The 23,235-nt window shown below is 42.1% G+C and overlaps 1 protein-coding gene across 1 annotated transcript in view; it reads right to left on the bottom strand.

Annotated features, from left to right (window-relative positions):
* LOC121098334 (CXADR like membrane protein) overlaps positions 1-15,162 on the bottom strand; it is a 44,966-nt gene extending 29,804 nt beyond the window's left edge. The window contains exon 1 of the mRNA XM_040616209.1: positions 14,767-15,162. Coding sequence (XP_040472143.1) covers positions 14,767-14,794 — 28 coding nt within the window. The 5' untranslated portion in view covers positions 14,795-15,162. The remainder of the gene's footprint in view (positions 1-14,766) is intronic.
* Between the last annotated feature and the right edge of the window lie 8,073 nt (positions 15,163-23,235).

Below are 23,235 nucleotides of genomic sequence, written 5' to 3'. Positions count from 1 at the left end.
CTAAGACATTCTCCCTGGCATCTACTCTGAATGTTCATGTATTATGTACTACTTCTGGATTGGAAGGGGACATAGAGACTATATGAACAGTGACTGCTATTCAAAATGTCTGCAGAAATAACATTTATCTGCTACATCAAGTCTTCCCTGTCTGCATAGCGTGAACATAACCGATGGTTAATGCATAACCTGCTCAATCACTGCTGTTACAATGCATGGTTGGCAGTAGCTGCCCATTCTGTGGCTCCACCAGCTCCTTGTACTTAGGAGAATTCTTCATGTTTTGTTTTTAATTCTGCATCATATTCAGGCCCTAATTTATGCATATTGGCTCAGGATATTTTTCCTTTCTTTTACATTGTCAGTCTGCTTGCCACATCCTTGCTGAAGGGGATTCCACACTAAGTCCTTCTCTTGGTAGGGCAGGATGGCCTCTTTTGCTTGAGGATTATAGGCTCTGACAGTGCTGACACAGAAAAATAAAACCCCAGAATGATTTAAAGCAATGAGCAGGGCTATTCCCTCAAGATCAGGAGTATATAGCTACTCCTGTCCTTTCCTCCTATAACTCAGACCCAGTATAAACCTGGCTACTCATACACCTTATCCAGAGAGAGCGAGTCAGGGACCCTTTAACAGTCTCCACCCTATCATGCACCATTCACTTGCTGATAAGATTATTGCTGATAAGATTATCAGTCTTTAGAAACAAGTAGATCACATGCTGTGTCTCCCCTTCATGAATCAAAGCATTTACGGCCCAGTGTCACAACAGAAGTCATATTAACTGGGGCTGGGACATGAAGGCATAAAGGGATGAAGAGACTTGAGTATACTCAATAAAAGCCAAGAATGTCACAAATCTAAATCTAGGGCAATTAGATCATACTGCCAAGGCAGACCCATACTGAAAGGGTGCTAGAAGACATCTTTTCAAGAAGAGAGCATTGAGTGAGCTCAGTTCTGATCTACTCTACACAGATCTTCAGAAAAACATGATTTATTTGCTTTAGTGGATTTTTTTCTCCATTCTGCTTATACAAGATCATCATAAAAAATGAAGAAGCATTTAAATCATCAGCAAAGATGGAAAAGCAGTGCCAATTCCTCCCTGAACAAGCTCCTCCCTTGCAGGAACAGGAAATTAATTTCCCTTCCAAGGGCTAAAGATGTTCCTGTGCCAAACTCACTACACCAGGTGCTTTCAGTGTAGAGAGCTTTTCCACCCCACTGCTATGACACTGCCAGAATCCGGAGATTTACAGCAAACATCCCAGACCCCATCAAAGGCTTATGAAGTCCAAAACCACAAGAGAAGATACGCATAGAGCGTTAGAAGAGCTTCAGCATACTCAAAGGATGTCTCGTTGCCTTGAAGGACGCCAGAAGTTGCTGTTTCTCTGGGTAGGTTAGGTTTTTCCACGCACAAGGTTGCAGAAAAGGAAATACTGAGAGGACAACCCTGAGGACAGGGACTAAGAGGAAAGCTATAGCCAGAAGCAAAGCGTGCTGCTGATATGGAGAAATAGTGCGAAATGGGGACAATGGACATCGATTGTGATTGTATATGTCTGCTCAAGGAATGTGGGTATGGTGACTAGTCATGGGTGCGGTGTCTGGTCACATAGGCACACAGCTCTGAGGAGACAACTACAGTTTTGAGGAGACGCCTGCCCCTCTTCCTCTAACAAAGGGGAGACGGGGAGACGCCTGCCCTTCTTCCTCTAACAAAGGGGCTATTAAAAAAAGAATGAGAAAAGGATGAGAGACATTCCAATGCTATCTAGAGGGAGGGAGTGCTAAGTCTCCTTGCTGGATAAGATGGGATGGTCACAAGAACATGAATCACCACTCCTTGCTGGAGAAGATCGGATGGTCACGGATGGTCACAAGAACATGAATCACCTACAAACCTGCAAGACCACCACATTCCAGGCAACGGACTGATAAGCTAATTAACATACGAAGCGGGGTTTAGGTAACAAATATGTATAGGCGTTAATTGAATATTAATTTGTTTCATTGTATAAATGTGGGATGGTTCGTCACTTCGGGTATGCACGCTTGTGGAGGAGCGATCCCCTGTGCATCTGCGCGCAATAAACATACCTACTTTATAACTTTCGAGTTATAGAGTCTAATTCCGCACGTCACTGCACACGGGGGTTTGCAGCACATGGTATGACACTAAAGGCTGCAACTCTGCTTTGTGAGTAGGGAAGACAGGCAGGAGTGGCACAGGAAGGGGCAAGGCTCTCACACATGTCATATGCCATTGCAAAATGATAAGAAGTATTTGAATTCAAAGGATTCTCCTCAGGGAAGGGAGTCTTTGCCAAAGTAAAGGACATGCCTCCGCCCAGCACAGACTCCATTAAGTGACAGTTTTGAAGTATATGGAAAGTGCTCAGAATAGCTGTTTCAGCAGTAGTAAATCACTTACAGCAAGCAATTGTGGTTTTTACTGTTCACTTAACATATTTCTGAGCTAAGGTAGGGTGTACCATACACCAATATTACATTCTGTAAAACTAAGCATGCATGAATTATCAGTGCACTGGTTTCTGGAAACAGAATGGAACAGGGAGCAGTGCACATCTTCAGTAGCCCTCAGAGAGCCCCTAATAAGGGAGAAAAATGACGAAATGCCAATATTGTCTAAGGGGCTAGTTTAAAAAAAATATCTTCTACATGCATGAATAGTCAACTGCTCTCCCCATCTTTTTGGTTAAAAATGTTTCTAAGGAGAAGGTGAGAGGTAAATAAGAGAGAATGAATCTAAGCAACATTTTCCTTCCCTTTAAAAAAAAATAGCGTACAAGTTGTTCTGGAAGCTGAGAAAACCAAGGGAAGAATATAGCGGAACAGTATTTATAATTTCCTATATTTAAATGTCTCCTTATGCAAAAGGACTGATGAAACTATGAAGGCATCTTTGACAATGCCCAAGTACCATACTTTCAGAAAGGTTTCTAAAGGATCTGTGTTCAAGGCCTAACAGATAAAGCTCTGGAATTAGTCCCGAGTACTGGGCAGAAACATCTGGTGCACAGCACCCAAGGTGCGGCACAAGTCTGCTCCATGCTATGGTAAATCTCTTCTGCTAGCCACGCCAGCATTAACTAAAAAGAAGCACAAGGAGCTCAGGCAAAGATAAGGAGAGACACTGTAAGAACTGAATCCAGAAATATTCCAGTTATTCAGAAGATATACAGTCTTGGTGACAAATTGTGGGGAGATTGTTACCACCTGAGGCCTTCAAACCACTCCTGGCTGACTTTCTGAAAGAGAGCTTTTACTCAAGTGATTGAAATGAACGCAAGTGTATGAACAATTAAATCCTCTGCCCTTCAATATACTCCAGCAATCTTCAACGCTGCCTGTGATTTCCTTCTACCTTTGAAGAGGGGCAGCGTTCTGTCTGCAACGCTGCACGAAAATCCCTGTCAGTGTGTGTACATCAGGATCTCAAAGCTTTCTCAGATATGCCTGTAAGATAGATTTCCATTACATTTTCTTCTGTGGCTTTAACATGCTAAAATCCAGAGGTGCTGAGAAGTCCAATAATCCTAACTGCACACTACAGGGTTGCTCAGTAGTTAAGACCATTAGCAAAGTCTAACAACCTTGCTAGCAGATACTGCTTTGTGATCCAGCCAGAATAAGCTCAATGTACATAAGCCCACAATAAGCGAGCACCCTCAGCACCCTATCTGAATGGTTATTCAGATGTTTCATATGTCCAGGTATCTTGGGTTCCCAACTTTTCTTCCTTGTCACTACATGAATTTACTCTCCAGAATTACAACTGGTATCTGGCTGGTTTAGACAGCAAGCAGGAAGAAAACTAGTTTTAAGGCATTCTGCATTGCTTTGCAAACTTTTAAGTCTACAGTGTTGTAGGGAACAACAAAGAAACAGTCCCTGCCTCAGAGCACTTACAACCCAGAAAATAATATCCTAAATAGTTCCATCTGGTGCAGTAAGACCCAGTTTGTTCCATTCACGTTCTCGTTTTGGCTTTCCTCCTCTCTCTGGTGCTTTCACAGAAGAGGGGCAGGGGAAGATGCTCGCTGACAACTCGAGAGAGAAAGAAACACTGCAGAGCCTCCATTGCATTCAATGTCTTTTACTAATGGGTATGTATTCATTGCTATCCCACAATGGAAGCAACATGCCCAGGGCATTACTAAATAGGAAAAAGATGCAAGCTCAAGTAATTAGAGGGAAAAGTATTGTGCAATGCATGATCATTTAGTTCCAAAGCAAAAGCAGCTCAGAATTTTGAACTTCTCTTGTACCAGGTCATATCGGGTCTGAATTAACTAACAGCCACAGAATTGTCTCTTCTGTTTCCTCCAGGGGTAGCCTTGGGCTAAATGGAAGGAACTCTGACAAAGCCAGACAAGCTGGGATCCATTTGCCACACCGAGTGGCACTGATGGGAAGACTCTTCACCCATTAAACTAGTGCCTGACATGTCTTATAACAGACTATCACTTTGGACTTCTGCAGCTCCATTTCTACAGTGATTTCAAAGCACTTTATAGCTCATGAGGTTACTACATCTGTGAGTGCTATTACACTTTGCGGAACAGCAGCTGGGGCACAAAGCAGATGAAACCAGCATTTTCAAATGCACCCCCAAAAATTTGAATGCTTAAAGGACATCCAACAGCACACAGTTGGTGTGACAAAGCTCAAGTATCCCTAGACTTGCATCTTCAGAAGTACTGACCCTTTATGACACTTGAAAGGGAGACACTCATAACTAACAGGCACTTAAAAATGGAGCCGGCATTACTAGATCACTGACTCACCAGCCACACCAGGAAGGGAATCTAGACATCCCGAATGCTGCTTGGACCAGAAAGCACTTGCAATTGCTTAAAGTTTCCCTTTGGAAAAAAAAAAAATGTTAAAAATCACAGCATTTGTCAAGACAAAAGCTTTGCTTTGTCTGGATAAGATTCCCTTTGTCTCCAAGCAAGGGCTTGAAACAATGGAAATAAAGAGGGGGTTTGCCCACAGCACAGACCACATCAGAACAGACAAAGCTGTACTGTGGAAACATCCATCCAGATCAGATGGATTTGGTAGAACAGTTCCAGATGTGAAATGCTGGGACTCCTAGGGGATTAGCACCAAGCTCTCTGCAAATGCCACCTCGGTCACATTCTGTGATGGATGTCTGCAATGGATTTGACCTACTCCAGGCATTGAAACAGTAAATGCCACAAGAACAGAGCTGATTACCAGGAATAATTTGAAGGTTTCAGAACTAGGATAATGCCAAATTGCTCATTTGGAATTGAATTTCTGAACTTTGCCGATGAAACGTATGGGCTTGCTTTTTGCTCAGGTGGCAAAAAATACACAGAGTTCGTATGCTATAGCAGCATCAGTTCTATGAAAAGGCACACTCTTCTTCCATCACAGGAAAGCAGCTGAAGCTGGCACAGGCAGCTCTGTGACATCCAAGCCCAGGCAGACCAGAATAAACACTACTGCCGCTTGAGAAACAACATCAGGGGATTTATGGCAGTAACAGTAGTAAGTAATCACCAAAACTTCATTCAGCCAGCTCACCGTTACATATCAGGGTAGTAGAGGGTCAGGGATCCTCAGACACCCCATGAAGCGGCACGTTCATTTGATGCTGCTTTCAAAATTGCTCAGGTCCAGCACGGCAACGCCATTGTAAATTGACCCAAGTTCCTAAATATCTAGCTTCTAACATCAGACCAGGTCTGCTGCTCATCATCTATTAGTACAATGTAAAACAGACCTCCCTAGCGTTTGCAGAGCCTTGATCTTAGCTGGGGCCTGTAAGGACTACTATAACACAAATAAAGCAAGTAGTTGCTAATAATAACCCCTACACCCAGCAGGCCCAGCTTCACTCACCGCCTAGTGCAGTATGACTAAGGAAATGAAAGGCTTCACTAAACGTGATTGAAAGCTGTGACACCATTTTAAGGCTGTTTCTACACTTGAGCAGTTTGAAGTAACGCTATTAGAGACATCTCAAAATTAGGTAGTGGTCCAGCTTCCATTGGCAATCACACGTTGTTTCATTTTTTGAAGGACACAACAGCTCATAAGACTACCGCTGGTTAAAACACACTGCACCAAATTCTGCACTTCATGTACAAAGAAGTCAGTCATGTCCCCCAGCACTCTCATTTCCCATTTTGAGCACACAAAGCTGTTAGCTTTCCACGAGCAGTACTTCTGCATGCTCATGTCTTACATGACCCACAGAGCATTTAGCAGACGTTCACTGAAGCTGCATGTTGTTGCACTGAAATGAGTCCTAGTGCCAGTTAATGCCTGGGGAAAATGAAGCAATTTCCTTAATATTACTCAACAAGGCAGGATCCACAGCAGGATTCCCAGCATCCCGCCAGACACTGGCCTCAAGTCTCACTTCAGCAGATTTGCTCCGGAATTACCCTACCACAACAGCGCTCCAAATCTGGCTCTGTACCTTTTTCTGCAGAGGTTTGATAAACGGCCCTTTGTTCAGAAAAAAAAAAAAAAAAAAAAAAAAAAAAGCCCTGATGTTGGAGAACGTGGCTCCTTTTTCCTCTTGTCCCTGGAATTGTGATTGGAAATAATTGGAAGTGTCACTGGAAGTAATCAGAAGTGACAGTCCCTGGGCTATAAGGCTTTTGCTTCAAGTCTAACGATCCCCCCGCAAAACAAAACCTAAATTTAAACAATGAAGTCATAAAGTGATTTGCCTTCAAGGTTGAAAACCCTGCAATTTTATTTTTTTTTTTTTAACAAAAAAAGAAGTTCCTGACACTGTTTAAATTCAATATTCAAGGCTTGCTGTGCTATATTAAAGACTTCCCCCTGCACACACAGAAACACCCCACCATTTCCTGGTACTCTGCAGCCCTACCCTACAGATAACATTTATCAAGCCTTTAAGAAACAAAAAAAAATAAAATAGCCTAAGCTATATAAGGTGAGAGACTCAGCCAGCATACCTCTCAAATATTCCAAATACTGGAAAACTACCCAATTCCAATATTTTTGCTGAGGCACAAAGAGGGAAAGGAAACTGAGCCATGTTTTTTCCACAGTCCAGTTCTGGAAAGGTCTCTTTTACCAGCCCAGTTTGTACTAAATGCCATCCAGACACATAAAGACAGACAGTTTCTGCTCAAAAGAACTTACGGCCTAAGTAGCCAAAGAGTAAAATGCACAAGGCAGTGGAAAAAGAACTACAGGACCAACGTGACTTGCCAAGGCCTGGAATAGAGCAGGGAACTGCACCCAGATTCTCATCCCATGCACTGACCACTCCCTAACGCTTTCCTGAGCTGTTGCTTTTTGTTTTACCTTCACGTACTCCAGCAAAGCATCCCATCTCCCTCCACAAAACAGCCTTTGGGAGGCATTTCCACTGACAATATTACACTTGCTATGCCACTGCTCCTCGTTTAAAGATTATAAGGAGCAGTTCAATTTTTGAGTGAACGTTGGCGCACCTACTTTAAGACAGACATACAAATATTCCCCTTTATCAAAAACCAGAGGGAAGGACGGGGATTCCCACCTACCGTTTAGTGTAGCTGGCTTCCAGGTTCTGCTTTGCCAAGCGGCTCTGCACAATGGACACCTTAACTGCAAGAGATTACTCCACAGGTGTATATGCTAGCTACAAAAACTAGCTTTTTCTCTTTCATTTGCAGAACAAAGTAATTCAGAGACTAGTCACACACAGCCTAGAATTTTCTTTCTGCCAGGGCTCTCCTGGTAACACAGCAGTCAATCACACCACGAGCGGAGTTTCTCAGCATGTTGGTACCAAAAAGCTATTAATACTTTATCAAATAGCTTATTACAAAGTCAGGATAAGTCCCTCCAGATGGCAGCCGAAGGACCTCAGAGCTTGATAAATTGTAGCTGATGTATTCAGCTGTCTGTCAATGATGTGCCCGTCACTGCTTCTACCCACATTTGAGGATATATTAAGAGGAAAATGGCTTTAAGTTAAAGCTGGAAGGGTTCTAGGCATGTAACTGCTACCTTATCCTTAGGCTCTGTGCACCCACCTGTGACTCGCTTCCTGCTCTGTTATTAGATGGGCTTTACATACTTCTGTACCCAACACGGTCCTGCTAGACTGTTACCCAAAGCTTTATGTCAGTGTGGCACTCACAAAGCACGCTACAAAAGTAGCAGCGGTGCAGTATTATGGTAGACCAAATGCAGTCTACTCATGGTCATCAGTTGCCTCTAACTGTGCACGCTCCATTTCAAAAGACTGTTTCCAGGAGAGCAGCCTCTCTTCTGCCAATGCATATTATAAGCACAACAGAATTTTCACTGACCTTTTCCTACCGAAGGCAATTAAACTGCAGGCATCAAGCTGAACTTCAACCTTTCTACCTAGTCAGTTGGGAACAAGTCACATACAGTAAGGCTTCATACTTATTTGCCAGCCACAAAAATGGATGTCAGCTACACGGGAGAAGATACAGGCTGAAAATATACTGTAATGTATATTGATTCTTGTAGGATAGCCATTCTGACATCATGAATCTGGGTCTGGTCCATTAAGAGAAATGCTGAGTTACAACATTTGCTTTTTTAAACTGCCAAATGCTTTCCTAGATTAGATGAAGAAACAGATGAGGACAGGACTTGTTTCATGACCTTCTATCACCTTCACCACCCTAGTACACCTTACAGTTGCTCAGTCGTCTTTGCAACTTGTTGGAAAGAAAAGGTAGAGCTACCTAATGAGTCACCTGAAGAAAACAGGGTACCAAAAAAGTGGCTTGAGAAAAGCCTAGCAATGGTGTTTTGCTGAGGCAGGGCAGTAGCCATCCTCCTCACATTGCCCAGTTGCTATTTCTAGTACCTAGTGAGCTTCTGGGAAAAAGGACCAGCTTTACTCTGGGGTGCTAACCCACTGCTAGAGCTCCCAGTCACTATTGCATACACTATTCTGCCCAGGAAAAAGCATGGTTTAGGCAAGGTCTGAACCTGGCAGAGGTGGGCTGTTATTCCACTCAGCAACCCTGAAGCAGCAGACTGCAAGAAGGAGAGAGGCTAAGAGATGAACAAGATATCCTCCTCACTTCTATTGACTTTCCACCACTTCACACATTTTCCATTGTTGTGCTTCCTGCACATCCATTTCTGCATCCTCCGCTATCCTGTCATTTGAGTATCTATTCACAGACCTCAGTGACCTGACTTCACCCTTGGGTTTTTGCTGGGCTACTTCTGTAAACTAACTATTTCTAAAAACAGATGAAGAAACAAAACAGCTTGGGGGATGATGAAGAAAAAACAACCAACCAAAACAAACAAACAAAAAAACCCAAAAGACCCATTCATCTTTTAGACAGGACACCACCAAGTTCCCGCTGCACCCAAAGTAGCCTCTTTTGTAACACGTTAGTGCACGCAAGACATGCACAATATTGTGAGCACATAAGCCAAGCTTTCTCTGCAAGTGTGCAAAATACATTAGATACACAAACAATGGCTACTGCCTTGGCTAACACAGGGGACTGATTTGGCTAGAAGTCTAAGGTATAGTTTGACGAAGGCTGTGGGAACTATTTCAGGAAAGGCACAGAAAGCAGCTTGCAACACCCCACATCATTGGTACTAGATGTACGCTTGCAATTTAGTATGGTGTAGCAAGCACATTTACACACAAGATTTTTCAAACACACACAAGGCTTTTAAGAGTGACTGTTTACATTTCTTTTCAGGCAGTTCCTGAAAACTAAAATCCCAGACTGCAAACCTGCCTATAAAGCCCTATATTTACCTTGAGGAAAACAGGGGCCTTTGTTATGATCCTGAGGATAAACATCAGGATATCTCCAAGCCAGTTGTGCAATGACATTTACGGGAAGCTTGTGCTGCTCTTACACAAAATGTCCTTCTGAAGTGGGCCAGAGTACCCTGCAGAAACAGACCACTAATTCTGCGTGGTGGAGACAAGGTCCAGGGTAGGCACAAAGGCAAAAAGACAGTTGTTTTCCATGGGAAATTCAGAAAAGTTGCCTTCCCCCCTTCCCCAGCTCTATTTCCATTAAATAAATTCGTCTTCAGAATTTCAACTCAGCTTTGGCATGGTGCTTCTCCTCACTCCGGAAGGTTACCTTTTTTCTCCTTTTCTTGCTTGTGGTAAAAGGGAAAAAACAGAAAGGATAAAAATAACCCCCAAAATAAACATTTTTTTTTCCTAGATGCTAAAATCTGAAGTACTTCATGCAAAGCAAAGCACTACTAAAGAAAAAAATAGGACATTCCTCATCAAGTGTCTTGACAGAAAGCATTTGATACAAACCACCCTGGCTTTAGAAGAATCTTAGTGTCTCACGAGGAGTGTTAACCCTGATATCCCACCAGATAGCACTCAATTATGTTTAACTCCTTTGAATTCCCCCCGGCGTGCCAAATGCACACACTGCTTTTCTTTGCTCCCTTTCCTTACATATTCCTAGAGCAGTGTTCTATTCAAGAGCTCTTTGCCCTGTCCTACAACTAAATTCACACTATTGTAACAGGCTGAACCTTGCACACAGCTGATGTTTCGTTGACTGCTCTTGGAGTTTTCATGACAAACAAGTTGTCAGTTATCAATTCTAGGAAGCTGTCTTTGGGAAAATAGTCTTTTGAGCTAAATACAGCAGGAAGTTACCTGCATTCCTTCAGAATCCACCAACACAAAGAGAAGGTGAAATCCATACTAAAATCACATACAAAACCCCTTTTCACAGCTACAGAATTTTCTTTTCGTACTCCACTCCTGAGCCAAGGCTGGTTTTGTTAAGTGCTAAAAAAACATGGGGCAAACCCCTTGTTCCACCAAGCTTCTAAATACACCATGAAACAAATAGGGAAAGGCAAAAAAAAAAAAAAAAAAAAAAAAGAAACATCAGAGGAGTCATGGGAAAACTAGGAAATAGCAATCATATTATATACGGTTAGTAAACACAGAAATTTGGGAAATACCTGGAAAATCAACAGAGATATAAAATCCATTGGCTTAGTTTTCAGGTTGTTTAGAACAATCCCCCTTGCTTTTTACTAGTTCCAGGTAGAAGCATACCACTAAAAGGTAAAACTTCCCAGTAACCTCACTGAGAGCAGGAGTGCTTTTTTATAAAAGCAAACCACAACGCTACAGCAGTTCTTGCCTTTGCTGGAGTGTAGTGTTGCAAGGATTTAAGGAGAAGGATCTCAAGGAGATGCGATAGGGCACGCTGCAGGTTGCCTGCGCTCTTAAAGCAGGAGAGAAGGCCAGAGTCAGTATACTAGAGCACAGCCCCAGGCTGACCTACCACTGCTGAATGCTGCAGAGCCGCTTCCGTATCATCACAGATTTTCAAGCCAGAAGCCTGGTGAATACCTAGGCGAATGCGTGCTGTCAGACCCGATTCCTCATGCCAACAGGCACTGGAAGGATCTGCACCATAACCTTTTTCCCAGTGCAGTGAGACAATCTGAGTGTCTTGGTGTTCAACACAGCCGCTGTATTCCCCTGGGACAGTGCTGTAAGAGAGTCCTTGACCTCAGAGCTTAGAGGGCAGAGCTCAGCTCCATCAGTACAGAAGGTACTTTTGCTGCTACAGTTGCACCCACTCTAGCCACATCATCCCAGTATAACATACTCATTTTAATACACTGAACACTTCTTTGTTAGACAATCGTAAGTCACATGCAGCGTGCACAATTGTGAACAACGCCTAACACTAACAAAGGTTCGCTGCCAGTAGCAGGACACCAGATAGCCGGATGACTGATCTGGCTTGGCGCATCTGCTGCTTTGGATCTTGAACCCATCAGTTTCCGAAGGGCAAAAGCACACACCTGCCAACAAGTGAAGAAAAAGCGCTCAATATCAGCATCAACACCAGGCATACAAGCACTACCCATATGAACATATTTGATTACAAGAAAATTAACTTTTTACTTTGTTAGAAAGCTCATTAAAAATATTCAAAAGTGACTTGGAGGAAGTGAAAAAAGGCAAAGGAGGCTTACAGCACCTGAAAATTTAAACCAATTCAGTAAGGCATTTAAATGAAAGCAGTTGCTATTTTTTTACTGGCTGAGAAAATGCAACACGCTGTTATAAAGTTTTTACACTCAGAAGTGAAGAATCACAGATATTTCCCTTGGGATTTTCCATTTTGATTTTCAAGAGTGCTGTGTTTTACACAAGGAGTTTGAAACAATTTTAAAACAATTTGAGCGGTGGACTGAGAGCAGAATCAGATGTCAAACACACATGTAGGCACACACATTAGCATACATCACCTTCCACCCTTCACTCCTTCCTGCTTCATTTACCTAGGCTTTACTATAGAAGTAAGCATGGTGATGCTGTTGCTCACACTTAGGAAAGTCTTTCATCTTGTCTTGTTTTAAAAGTCTCCTTAATACTAATGAATTTTCATTTCCCGCCTCCTCACACAGCTGTTCACTTGCCCCAGAGAGGTAAACAGTGCAAGAGACGAGGTCTGTATATATTAGCCATGCTGTTAGTATGCCTGATAATGAAAATGCAAACCAGGCAGCCCTCCTTTCAAGTTTGCTTGGCTTCTCTAAACCCTTTTTTCCAGTCTTTCTTAATCAGCAAGAAAAACAAGCCATCATTGGCACTTCATAACTTTTTACTGCAGAAAATGAGCTGGACTTTCCCTAGCTAGCAAATCAGACTCCCCATCCTCTTTGTTGTCAGGACAATCTAGGAACAGGGAACCACAACACTTCCTTTTCCCTTCTAATATTGGTGCATGAAGCTAGATGCAGAGCAGAAAGTGCAAGTTATCTGATGACAAGACAGGTAAAGCAAGGGCAAGACAAGGGGCAGTTCAATGACTAACGTGGTACCAGGAAACAAGACATTCCAGGTTTTACCATGAGCTTTGGGAAGCCACTCGTCCTCCCCTCACCAATGCTTGGACGACAACTACAGAGGCTGAGAAACTTGACTCATAGATGAGGGCAGGGACCATCTTTTGGTTTGTGTTTATGCATTACCAGCATAGTGGAGATGCCTAGATGCCAAACACAAGAATAACGATGATAGAGCCCATTGTGCTTTATAGATAAAAGCAGCACTAGTCACGGAGAGGTAACTTGTCATTACATCACAGCTAAAAGCACCTTTTCTGTGGCAGCAGCTTACTGCTTCTGCTCCAAGCCTTCAACATGGAATGTTCAGCAGCTGAAAAGGGTTGGTGGATCAAAGACTGCAGCTCTCATTAGACTCCATCAGTGAGGTAAGCAGCCTACCCTTCTGTCTCCCAAGCTCCACAGAGCCACTTTCCTGGCCATTTCTGCAGGGCTGACCCAGCCCAGACACTTCTGGCAGAAGCCTATCTGTTCTTCCTAACCTTGCTGTCTCATTTCCTGGAGTCTTCTTGAAACGCTGTCTCCACCATAGTGAGACATAAATGGCCAGGGCAGATGTGCAGGGGTTCAAACTGCTGCCCGCACTCCCCTGCAGATTCTGCAGCGTGTCCAAGCCCCCTGTCACATTCCTACAGATAAAACCTTTGCTAACAGCAATCCTCAGAGAAAAAAACACCACCACCTTTTGTACAATCTATTCAGCAGCTCTACAAATGCTGCCTGTCTTTGATATCTAGGCATCTGGCTAGTCTGTACTCCACACCTGTGAGACTTAAGGAACTGGGCTGTCCCCTAAAACATTTCTTTATAGATGTCCCCCCCCCTCCAAAAAAAAAAAAAAAAAAAAGCCTGTTCTATCTGTGCCCAGCCACACCAGTTCACCACCTTGTGGGGCTCAACTCTTCCCAGGGAATCGAAGACCAAACCACTTTTTCCACACCTGTACCACCCAGGTTCCTGGGGCACAGGAAGACACAGGAATCGCAGCTTTTGCCCAACCACAACAGATTTCAAAGCTGTCTGCCTGTCAGCACGATCTGGTGAGCCGAATGGAGACAGCAGCTCACTCACCACATTACAGTGCCTCTGGAGATGCAGAAGCCCAGGCTGCTTCCGAGTCAGTCTCACAAGCCCCCTCAAAGACCTTAGGGCTGCAAACTCTTTTCTCTATAGGCTATGGCTTTAACAAACAGCTCTCTTCAGCCCTTCTGCCTTCACTCTAACGTCTCCTTTCCCATTCTCCACTCCTCTCCTATCCAACAGTCTACCTCTACCTCTTTTCTTTCTCCTTTTTCAGCAGCCCTCTTTCTTCCCATTTCTTGCCTTCCCCCTTTATCTCCCTTCTCCCATCCTTCTCCCCCCAGCTCCTCCCTCTTGCACTTCAACACATCTGTTTCTAATCTTAGGCATCAATTGGAAACAATACCCCCTTTTTATTTTAAAATCTCAATGTTAAATGCCCAAGCAAATCAAAACAGAGTTAAACAAATTTGACACTATGCCTGAAACAAAGACATTTTGTTCACCTTGTTTTGCTAAAGACATTCAAGCCCCTCACTAGTTCATTGCTTAAAAGCGCTGTCTTCTTTAAACAAGAAACATACATTCCAAAATAAGTCTGTTTAACCACCACTTCTAAAAAATGAATCCAGATATTAAAAGATCTCTGGCTATCAACCTGCTAATAAAGCAACAAGAAAAGCATCAGAACCCAAACGACACCGAAATTGGAGTTTTCCATAAAAGTTTTTTCTTTACAAATCCCTTTCTCTAGCTCATCAGAAATGAATTTCAGTCATGCAGAGAGGGCGCGTGGAAGTTTGATTAAAAACGCTAAACAAAACCAAAAAGCCAACCTACCTAAAAAGAGAATTGAAAACGCAGACATTCCGTCTCCAAGCAAGAGGGACTTTTCCTCCCTTTTTCTTCCTTTCTCCCAGGAACAGCAGGCAGACCTGCACAGGATTCAAAGGAACGCCTCTGGAATGCACTGAGTGTAATTGCATCCATGTGCCAGAAAAATAACCAACTTCACTCTTTCTTCCCTTCTGCTATTCATCTCCTTGTCCATATTCCATCCAGATTCTGCGAGAGATTTTAGATCTCTGCAGCTGTAAATTCAGGCCTTTGAGTTTCTGGAAAAGAAGACACAGAGGCAGTGCAGCAAGGAGTTCACATCTATGGCAGCATCGAACAGTTTTGCTTGTCTGAAAAGGAGAGAAGCAGGGGAAAACAGTGTGCTCAATGTTCACCACATGGCTGCCTCCCAGAAGAGCCCCTCCCTACCATCAGCTGGGATTAATAGTGAAGACCAGTCATGTGGGTGAGGTAGAGCTAATTTCTAGCAATACAATATATTTACCTTGGAAGGAGAAACAAGAGGATTTCTCTAGTGCCAAAACAGTTAAGTTTGGAGGCAGTAAAGATCCAGCATGGAAAAAAAAATCAGATTCGTCACTCAAGGGCTAGAGAGACTCTCGGAAAAAAGCACACATGCTCTTCAGAGTGATAAACACACTCACATGTGTACATTATTCTCTTTTGTAGCTAGTAAATTGCAGAATTAAAGCTTTTAGTATTACTGGAATACTTACTCTGTTTGCTTCATAGCTTCCTCTGAATTTCTAGGGGAGAAAAAAGTTCCTGAAAATGGATTTAATTTTGCATTTTATCTGTGCTTCACTGATGAGAGAAAAAGCCAAATCAAGCAGAAATTGGTTGTCCACATTTGGTGACTGTTATAGAATGCAACTCATAACTGGCTCCCCAAAGGCCATTTTAAGGCAGCCCGAGACCTTAACAGTCCATTTTCCGCTTCACCCTAGTGCGGATAACAAGTTTTAAAAACCAGCTCAGATACTCCATTCCATTTCTTGCTATCACAGCAGTGACGATAAGCCTCTCAGTTTCTGTAAGAAGTATCAAATGTGGAGAGGAGTAGAGTTCACATACAATGACTTTGACCATCTACTGAGCTCAACCAGCCAGAACAGAACTTTTTTATTCTTCAGTAAAACCTGTGTAAATCTTGCTGCTCACAGCAAGGCTGAGGAAACAGTGCTGTTTTACGTGTGCGCATATACACAACTGTTCTGATCTACTGCGCTTCACACATACATAGGTCATGCTTACACCTTTAAATCCATGTGCCCCAGGCTACATCTGCTCTTCAGAAAAGCAAAGGACTTCCAGCCAGCCTACTTGGCTATTAACAGAAGAGTAAACACTGGCTACCTGAAACTCTACAGTGGCTGTAACACCCATTCAAGGAACTGAGTAAGCATTTGGGTGGCTATCCTGTGCTGATCTGGGTGTTGCCACAGCTATACAGATACCAGGATCCTAGCTCATTAGTTGGAATCTAAGACACATCTACATAAGCAGCAAATGCATATTTTTTTTTAAAAAATAGACACATTCAAGTGCCCACCATGCACAGCAGACAGGTAAATTTGTTTGATTTACAATCTTGTGCAACTTGGGGCCAAAGGAAAGCTTTGGAAGACAGAAGAAAAATCCTTTCCCTTAGGAACACTCATGAAAGTATTTCTAAGACCCAAGATAAAGAGCAGGCCATATGCACGGCTGCCAGCCTGTGGCTCGAGACCTCTGACTTCAGTCTCAAGCTCTCATTAGCTCCCTGTGTAACTCCATCCACACATAGTTTCTCTGTCCCTCCCTTGTAAAATCAGGGATAGCGTGCTCTCCCTCTTCAGGGATGAAAACAGATAGAGCAATCTTTATGAAGTCCAGAATGAGGGGCACTATACTCAGAAATACTATAGGAATTCAGTATCTTAGCTCTTCATTACGGTAGATTATTTTCAGGCATTTCCTGGAAGACAAGAAACACAGCTATCCTGGACAAAAAACAAACCCTAAGTTCAGGTAGACCCCAGAGAGAAACAACGTGGGTAAAAATTCTCCTTCTGCATCCTGTTTCATTAAAGTTTCATTTGCCCCTCCCAGCCTCAGATGGAAACAAAAGCAGCATTTGGCTCCTCCTTTCCAAAACAGCTGTTCTCTCCGTAACAGTGAGAAAGTGTTTTAATCAGCATATTCAGCTAATACAGACTGGTGATGCAAAAGCAACCGTTATCAGGTCAATATAACAGTTCCTACAGGGCAGCTGTAGCTATCCCATCTATCCATTTCTTACGAGCTGATTCCTTCAGAACCTTTCCCCAGACACTTGACCAAACAGGCTGCTGGTTTTCAAACACTTGAGTGGATCTGAGAGACCACCATTGATTTTTAGTGCGGGACACAAATCAATGAAGAAAAGTGCATTTAATCCCTTCCCCCGCTCTCCAGAAGCCAAGCAGCCCTGAGCTTGTCTCTCTGCATTACAAGTCTGACAGAAGATGTCCCAAGCTATGCTGCAAGCACCCAGCATGCTGCTCCGCTTTAATACAATCAATGCATCAGAAACCAAGGCAGAGGGAAGTGTTGTCACCCTGCACTCACTGCTCAGCCTCCACTGAAACCTGGAGAGCTGGGATACACGCGGAGGAGGGGGATGTGGAGAATGGAAGAGGAGGTCATGCATGCAAAAATCTCTTCATCATCTTGGACGAGCCATTCCACAGCCTGTTCTCACGTTCAGGAAGCTCCTCAAGAAGTTGTGTTTTGGGGTTCGGTGGAGATTCTCCCTCTGGTCTCCATAGCTGTTACGGCAAGGGCATCTAATAGCGCCAGTGAGGGGCTAGTAAGGGCTGGTGTAAGTCTGTAGGGACACTTGTGCCACCCGCACCAGCACATCCTCCCAAGACCTTTGCCGACTGTGTTTGGGGAGCAGGTACTATCTCCAGCACATTGTTTTTCCAGAAGAGCCAAATTTTTCCAGGAGGCTTGTGAATGCTTTTATCTGTTACTGTACAATGCTAGCACAGCATGGGAGATGCGCATCACACACTTCTCAGCAGGGAGAACAGTGAAACAGAAATTGATGTTTGCTATCTGAAGCAGTAAGAAAAAAGGTTTTCTAAAAAAGCTTTATAAAGTGAGTTAGGTTTTTGGGGTTCCTGTGCAGCTGTTGACAGGCCCTGACCTTTAAGTCTGAGGTAGGTTCAGATTAGGATACCTGTATACAAGCAGCTGTAGAGATCCTCATGGGCCAGACCACCTTTTTTGTGGTCTTCCCTGGTACTGTCTCAGTTTCAGCCCCTTTCCCCTTTGCATGAGTAACCCTTTACAGGAAAACATGCTCTCTTAAATCCACACATCCCAAGAGCCTGCCCAGCAATTTTCATCTTGTTGCACCACAGCTAGTAGAAGCATGGGAGGATCCTTTCTCTAAACTGCTAATTTTTTTTTTTTTTCTATGACGCTATTCCTTTCCCCTTGCTCTTCCTCCTCCAGGGAGACAGCTCCTTGCAAGGTAGCTGTCCCCCATCGCTGCAGAGCTGCACACCATCTTCTCAACACTAAATGGTACTACATACATTCCTACCACCCAAAAAGTATCCAGAAGCCATATTTTCTTCCAAAACTGTTATTACATATCAGAAACACAGACTATGGCTATTCAGCTAGCCTCTCGTGTCAATTCTTTGTTGTCCTTTCTCTGAGCCTCCCAACACAACTTTATCTCACAGTTTATTTAAACAGTTTATTGATACAGCCCATAGAACAGAGTTCATCCACCAGCAAAACCAAAAGAGCACTTTGAACCTCTTGAGCAAAACGCTGTGTGCTGTTCAGCTTTTGGCTTCGCAACAAGAAAAAGAACAAAAAATACTCTGACAAATGAAGGGAAAAATCACACAAGCCAGTCTCTGAACAAGAAAACTTAAAAGCAGACAACAAAGAATAATCAGGTTGAAAATAAAACCCTTCACACAGATTTCTTTTCACAATAAACGACTGGTGGAAAGGCTGCTTTTTACTGTATCAGGACTCAGATATGGACTTATAAACTAGTTGTTGTTTAAGAAGCTCTTATCTCTCAAGTAGGCTTTAATAATTGATCCTAAAAGCACTATTAGTCATTTAGTATTAGTAAAAAAGTCTCACTTCAACAAGCCTTAGCACTTGCAGTGTCAGTAAATATATCTCTGAGGAAAAAAGCAACCCCAAACAACCAAAATACTTCTTAAAAGCTCTAGCTAGTTTGAAGTGCCTCATTCCACACAGCTTGTTACACCAGCAATTGTTTTTGCTTATTTTACAGGAAAATACCCTTACAACTTCTTCGCATGCTCTTACTTTCTCTGTAAGCCTGTAAATATACTTTACATTTATACTACAATAAACAAAAAGAGTCCCTCATACACAAAAAGAACTTTTTAAACCTTTGTTAACTTTCTGGTTTTGTTACAATAGCTAAGAACTGAGCACAAAATAAATTACTTACATTGTAACATTGATTTTATACTAGAAGGCAAACCAGATTAAAACCTCCAAGGTTTCATTTTCATTAACACCAAAAGCTTGAAATACCTCTTACAAGGCAAGGCTTTTGTTTTCAAGCAAAGCCCTAACAGAACTTTCCTGAAAAGGGAAACATCCCCTCAATTAAAACATTACCAATTAGCCTGAGAGAACATAGTAACACCTGTTCACCTTACCTTCAGAGTTCAGGTCCCTTCAAACAGGACAGGGAATAAAAAAACCCAAACACTGCAAAAATCAAGAATGCTGGGTTTTATTCAGTTTCCTTTGAAAAATCTGCAAATGAAACACCATACTTTAATTTCCCAGCTGCAAGACTGGAAAACTGGCAAGGAAAGCTTATCTATGAATCACAGGTGTGAAGCATGTGAGATTACACAGGGAGGGTCAGAACACAAGTGAAAGCAGCACAGGAGGTCAGTTGGTTTCTTAGATGGAGGAGTTATGGTAGAAAATAAATGACTTGTAAATACGAAGGGGTTTACATTTTATTAAATTTGTTTTTTAATGTGTATGTAATGGATGACAGTAGCGAATGCCAGTTAGAAAAGCTGAGTAAGTTAGCTAAGAAGTATATATGTGAAAGTAATGGCTAAGAAAAAGAAAAGAAGAAAAGTTGTTTGCTGCTTTTACTATAAGGTAAGAAAAGCTATGGGTTTTTAATAATTTGGTATAAGTTTATTTTAAAGTAAATGTAACTTTTATGTCTTGGGGATTGGTTTGAGCATGTAAAATTAATTTGAAGTAAAATATAGGAAACTATGGAAAGAAAAATGTTGGAGAAAGATTGAGATGAGCGAGACTTTATGTGTTGCTCTGCCTGAACCTTAGCTTGGAGATGCTGGGTACCTGTGATATTTTTCTTCTAACTGCTTGTGACTTTTCAGCATTAATAGTTTAGTTCTGATAGTTCTTTCTGTGCTGATGTTTATTTCTGTTGGAGAGGCTTTTGCACTGTTGAAGATCTTCATGAGGGAAGACAGATACACATTTGTTACTAGATTCAATTCTTAATTCATTTCCCCGGTATGTAGTTTTCTTTTGAAATAAGAAGAGCTTAGTAACTTGGCACACTTGAATTGATAGATATCCTTAAGTCTTCCTGCTAGCTCTGTCACTGACCTATTATGTGACATTCAGCACATTACCCCTTTTTACTCTTTTGCATTTTTTCTTTTCCATTTTTCTTTTCCCCCCCCCCCCCCCTCCCCATACTCCTTTCACATAGTGCACAGTAGCTACTAGTATAGCAGCTAGTAGTATAGAACCTGTGTCTTAGCTGAAGCCTTCAAATGTTGTGAAACAAAGGCTAGGAAGTCAGTTTGCAAAGCAGTTTCACAATATGAAACACTTAATTCTGGATATGAGTTGTTTTAGGAACAGATGAAACTGAACATAAAGCAGAGATTTGCTCAGATGCTTAGAAGCAAAAGAAAGCAATAATGTTATTTGCTATAATTGAACAAATAACATGTTAACGCTGAAGGACAGAATTTTTAAATAAATTTTAAAGTGCGGTTCTATAGTACTGACTAATAGTCTTTCAAAAGTGCTTTCACCTGTATTTTATACTGGAGTGTCTGTCTTCAAGTGCAATGGAGGTAAGAAGGCTCATCGTGAGCCCTGTCTTGAAATTCCTTTCCTCAAAGGACTCAATAAAGGTTAGGAGAGATGAAGTCTGACCTGCAGAAGAATTAGGGAGATGGTTCTTTACCCCAAGAACAAATGTTTAAGCCTTTTAAAATGAAACTGTTGAAGGTAAAAGGTGAACTATGCATGCTTCTGTTCTTGGCTTTAAAGAAATATTTCAATACTTTCAATACAAATATTAGTGCTACTTTTGAAAAAAATTATGATGTACTCTAGAAAAGCCATAATGTACTTCTTAACTGCTTTCAGGTAACTTCTCTTCAAGTAGTTCTGACTATTTAAACTCTTTTCTACTAATGAACAACTGGACTGAAGCTTATGTTCTTGACCACTTCCAGGATATAGTTTATATGGCACACTATTGTCAGTTACCTGTAGAAAATTAAGTCCTTTGGCTTGGTTAACAGAATGTAACACATTTTGGATAGCAAACAAATTTTTCTTCTTAATATTGGAAGAGATTATTTAGTACTTAGGAAAGAAGTGACTGAAAAAAATTAAGGAGAAGGAAGCAATGCTGTATGAATTTTCCTGTAAATATGTTTATGAATGCTTAGCAGCAAACTCGATATGCAGGGCAGTCTAGAAATCTGAGACTGAAACTGCAAGTCCCAAGCCAGTCTGGGTTTCTTGTACTTCTCAGTTACTCAGCTTTGGAGAAGGGGAGAGGAGGAACCAACAGGTCAACTCCACGTGGAAATGCTAACTGTATGATTTCCACGTTCCTGCTATCTTTACTTCTGATCTTTTACAGCGGTCACTACTTTGTTAGCTGTAGTGTTTAACAACTGGGTAAGATCTTCTGTGACTCTAAAGAAAAGGAAAGATTTCTATCAAACCAGAGAAGGCAAAGAAACAGCTTGTGTCTTAGAAATTTTGCCCTGTCATCTATTAACCTTATCGTTAGGGAACATGGCATGTATAAAACTGATCTGTTGACTACTATGCAATTCAACTTAGAAGTGGGTAAAAAGTTTTTGATGTGCAATGGCTGTTTACAGAGCCAATAGGAAACACATTTGAAACCCCCAGCCAACTGCTTAGTGGGTGTACTAACCCCACACGCTGTTACAGTGACCTAGCATGGGGTGGTGGGGAGTGGGAGGGAAGGCTGAAGTTAAAATGATTAGTGGAGACTTGTGGGCTCGTTCTTAAACATTTTTTTCTAGGTCAGTGTTAAAAAATACTGTGAAGTGAAAATGACATGGGGTAATGTGGTTTTGAACGGCAGCCAGTCTGTTGCAGGCAGGGGCCAGGGAGAAACCTTCAGTCCCTGGAGCTCTGTTTCAGTCTCCACTTAACGGAGAGTTCGCTTAGAGCATGTGGAATAACTGAAGAGCCTATTTAGTCAAGCATAGCCAGTATGAACCATTAACTGGAATGTCATAGTGCACAGCTATGGAGATGACTGTGTGGCATTTGAGCACCTACGATCCTGGATTCTGTTCTGTTCTGCTCTGCCTCTTTTGCCTCCTCTCTGAGATACAATGAGCTTTTAAGTTGTGCCTCAGTCTACATCTCCATAAATACATTGGAAAAGGGCTTTTTGAGCTGCTTAGAACCTGTTTTTAAGCACTTTGATGTTGGAAGATCAAGGTTACCTGTTAGTAGTTTATAGGTAGTTTGGTTAGATGGGATCTGTTTCTTCCTTGGCTTTGCAGTGGTTGCGCTTGAGTTGCATTTCCTTGCATCACAGTCTAACCTCAGTGGCTAGACTGACTAGATAATTTCATTAGGTATCCAGTGTTGCAAGAAACATTGACAAAGCCATTAGGACAAATTTGTTGTTTGCCACTGCCATGCTGAGCGTATAGTTCCTCACAGAGTCGATTTCGGGAACTTTGAGCATGAATATGAATGCCGAAGCATGCTTGTTTCTAATGAAATTGCTCAATACCTAGTTTTAATGACTGTTCACGGCTGTTTTCATATCTTATTGGGTAAGAGTAGCATATTTTCCTTTCTTGGCTGGCATGGCTTGAACACATTGTTGAAATACTTCATTCATTGCTATTCAGCTATTTTATCAATCTTGTACAGTGTGCAACTGTACAGTTGCTGACAGGATCAAATGAGTGGACTGTGTTTTGAGGTGACCTAAAATTCAAGATGATTCATGTCTGTGTTTGCATGCTACCCTTTGCCTAAAGTATGAGTACCACCAGGTATTTTTTTTCTGCTTAGTCACGTTAATCATTGATCGGATACTTAAAGTAGGTAGTTCCAGCTAGATCTGGGTACAAAATGGGAAAACAAAAAAAATCAGGAAAATACTTGTAAATGTGC

Source organism: Falco naumanni, chromosome 16, assembly GCF_017639655.2.
Source record: "Falco naumanni isolate bFalNau1 chromosome 16, bFalNau1.pat, whole genome shotgun sequence".
Taxonomy (NCBI): Eukaryota; Metazoa; Chordata; class Aves; order Falconiformes; family Falconidae; genus Falco; species Falco naumanni.
This window is presented reverse-complemented; position numbering and strand designations above follow the sequence as displayed.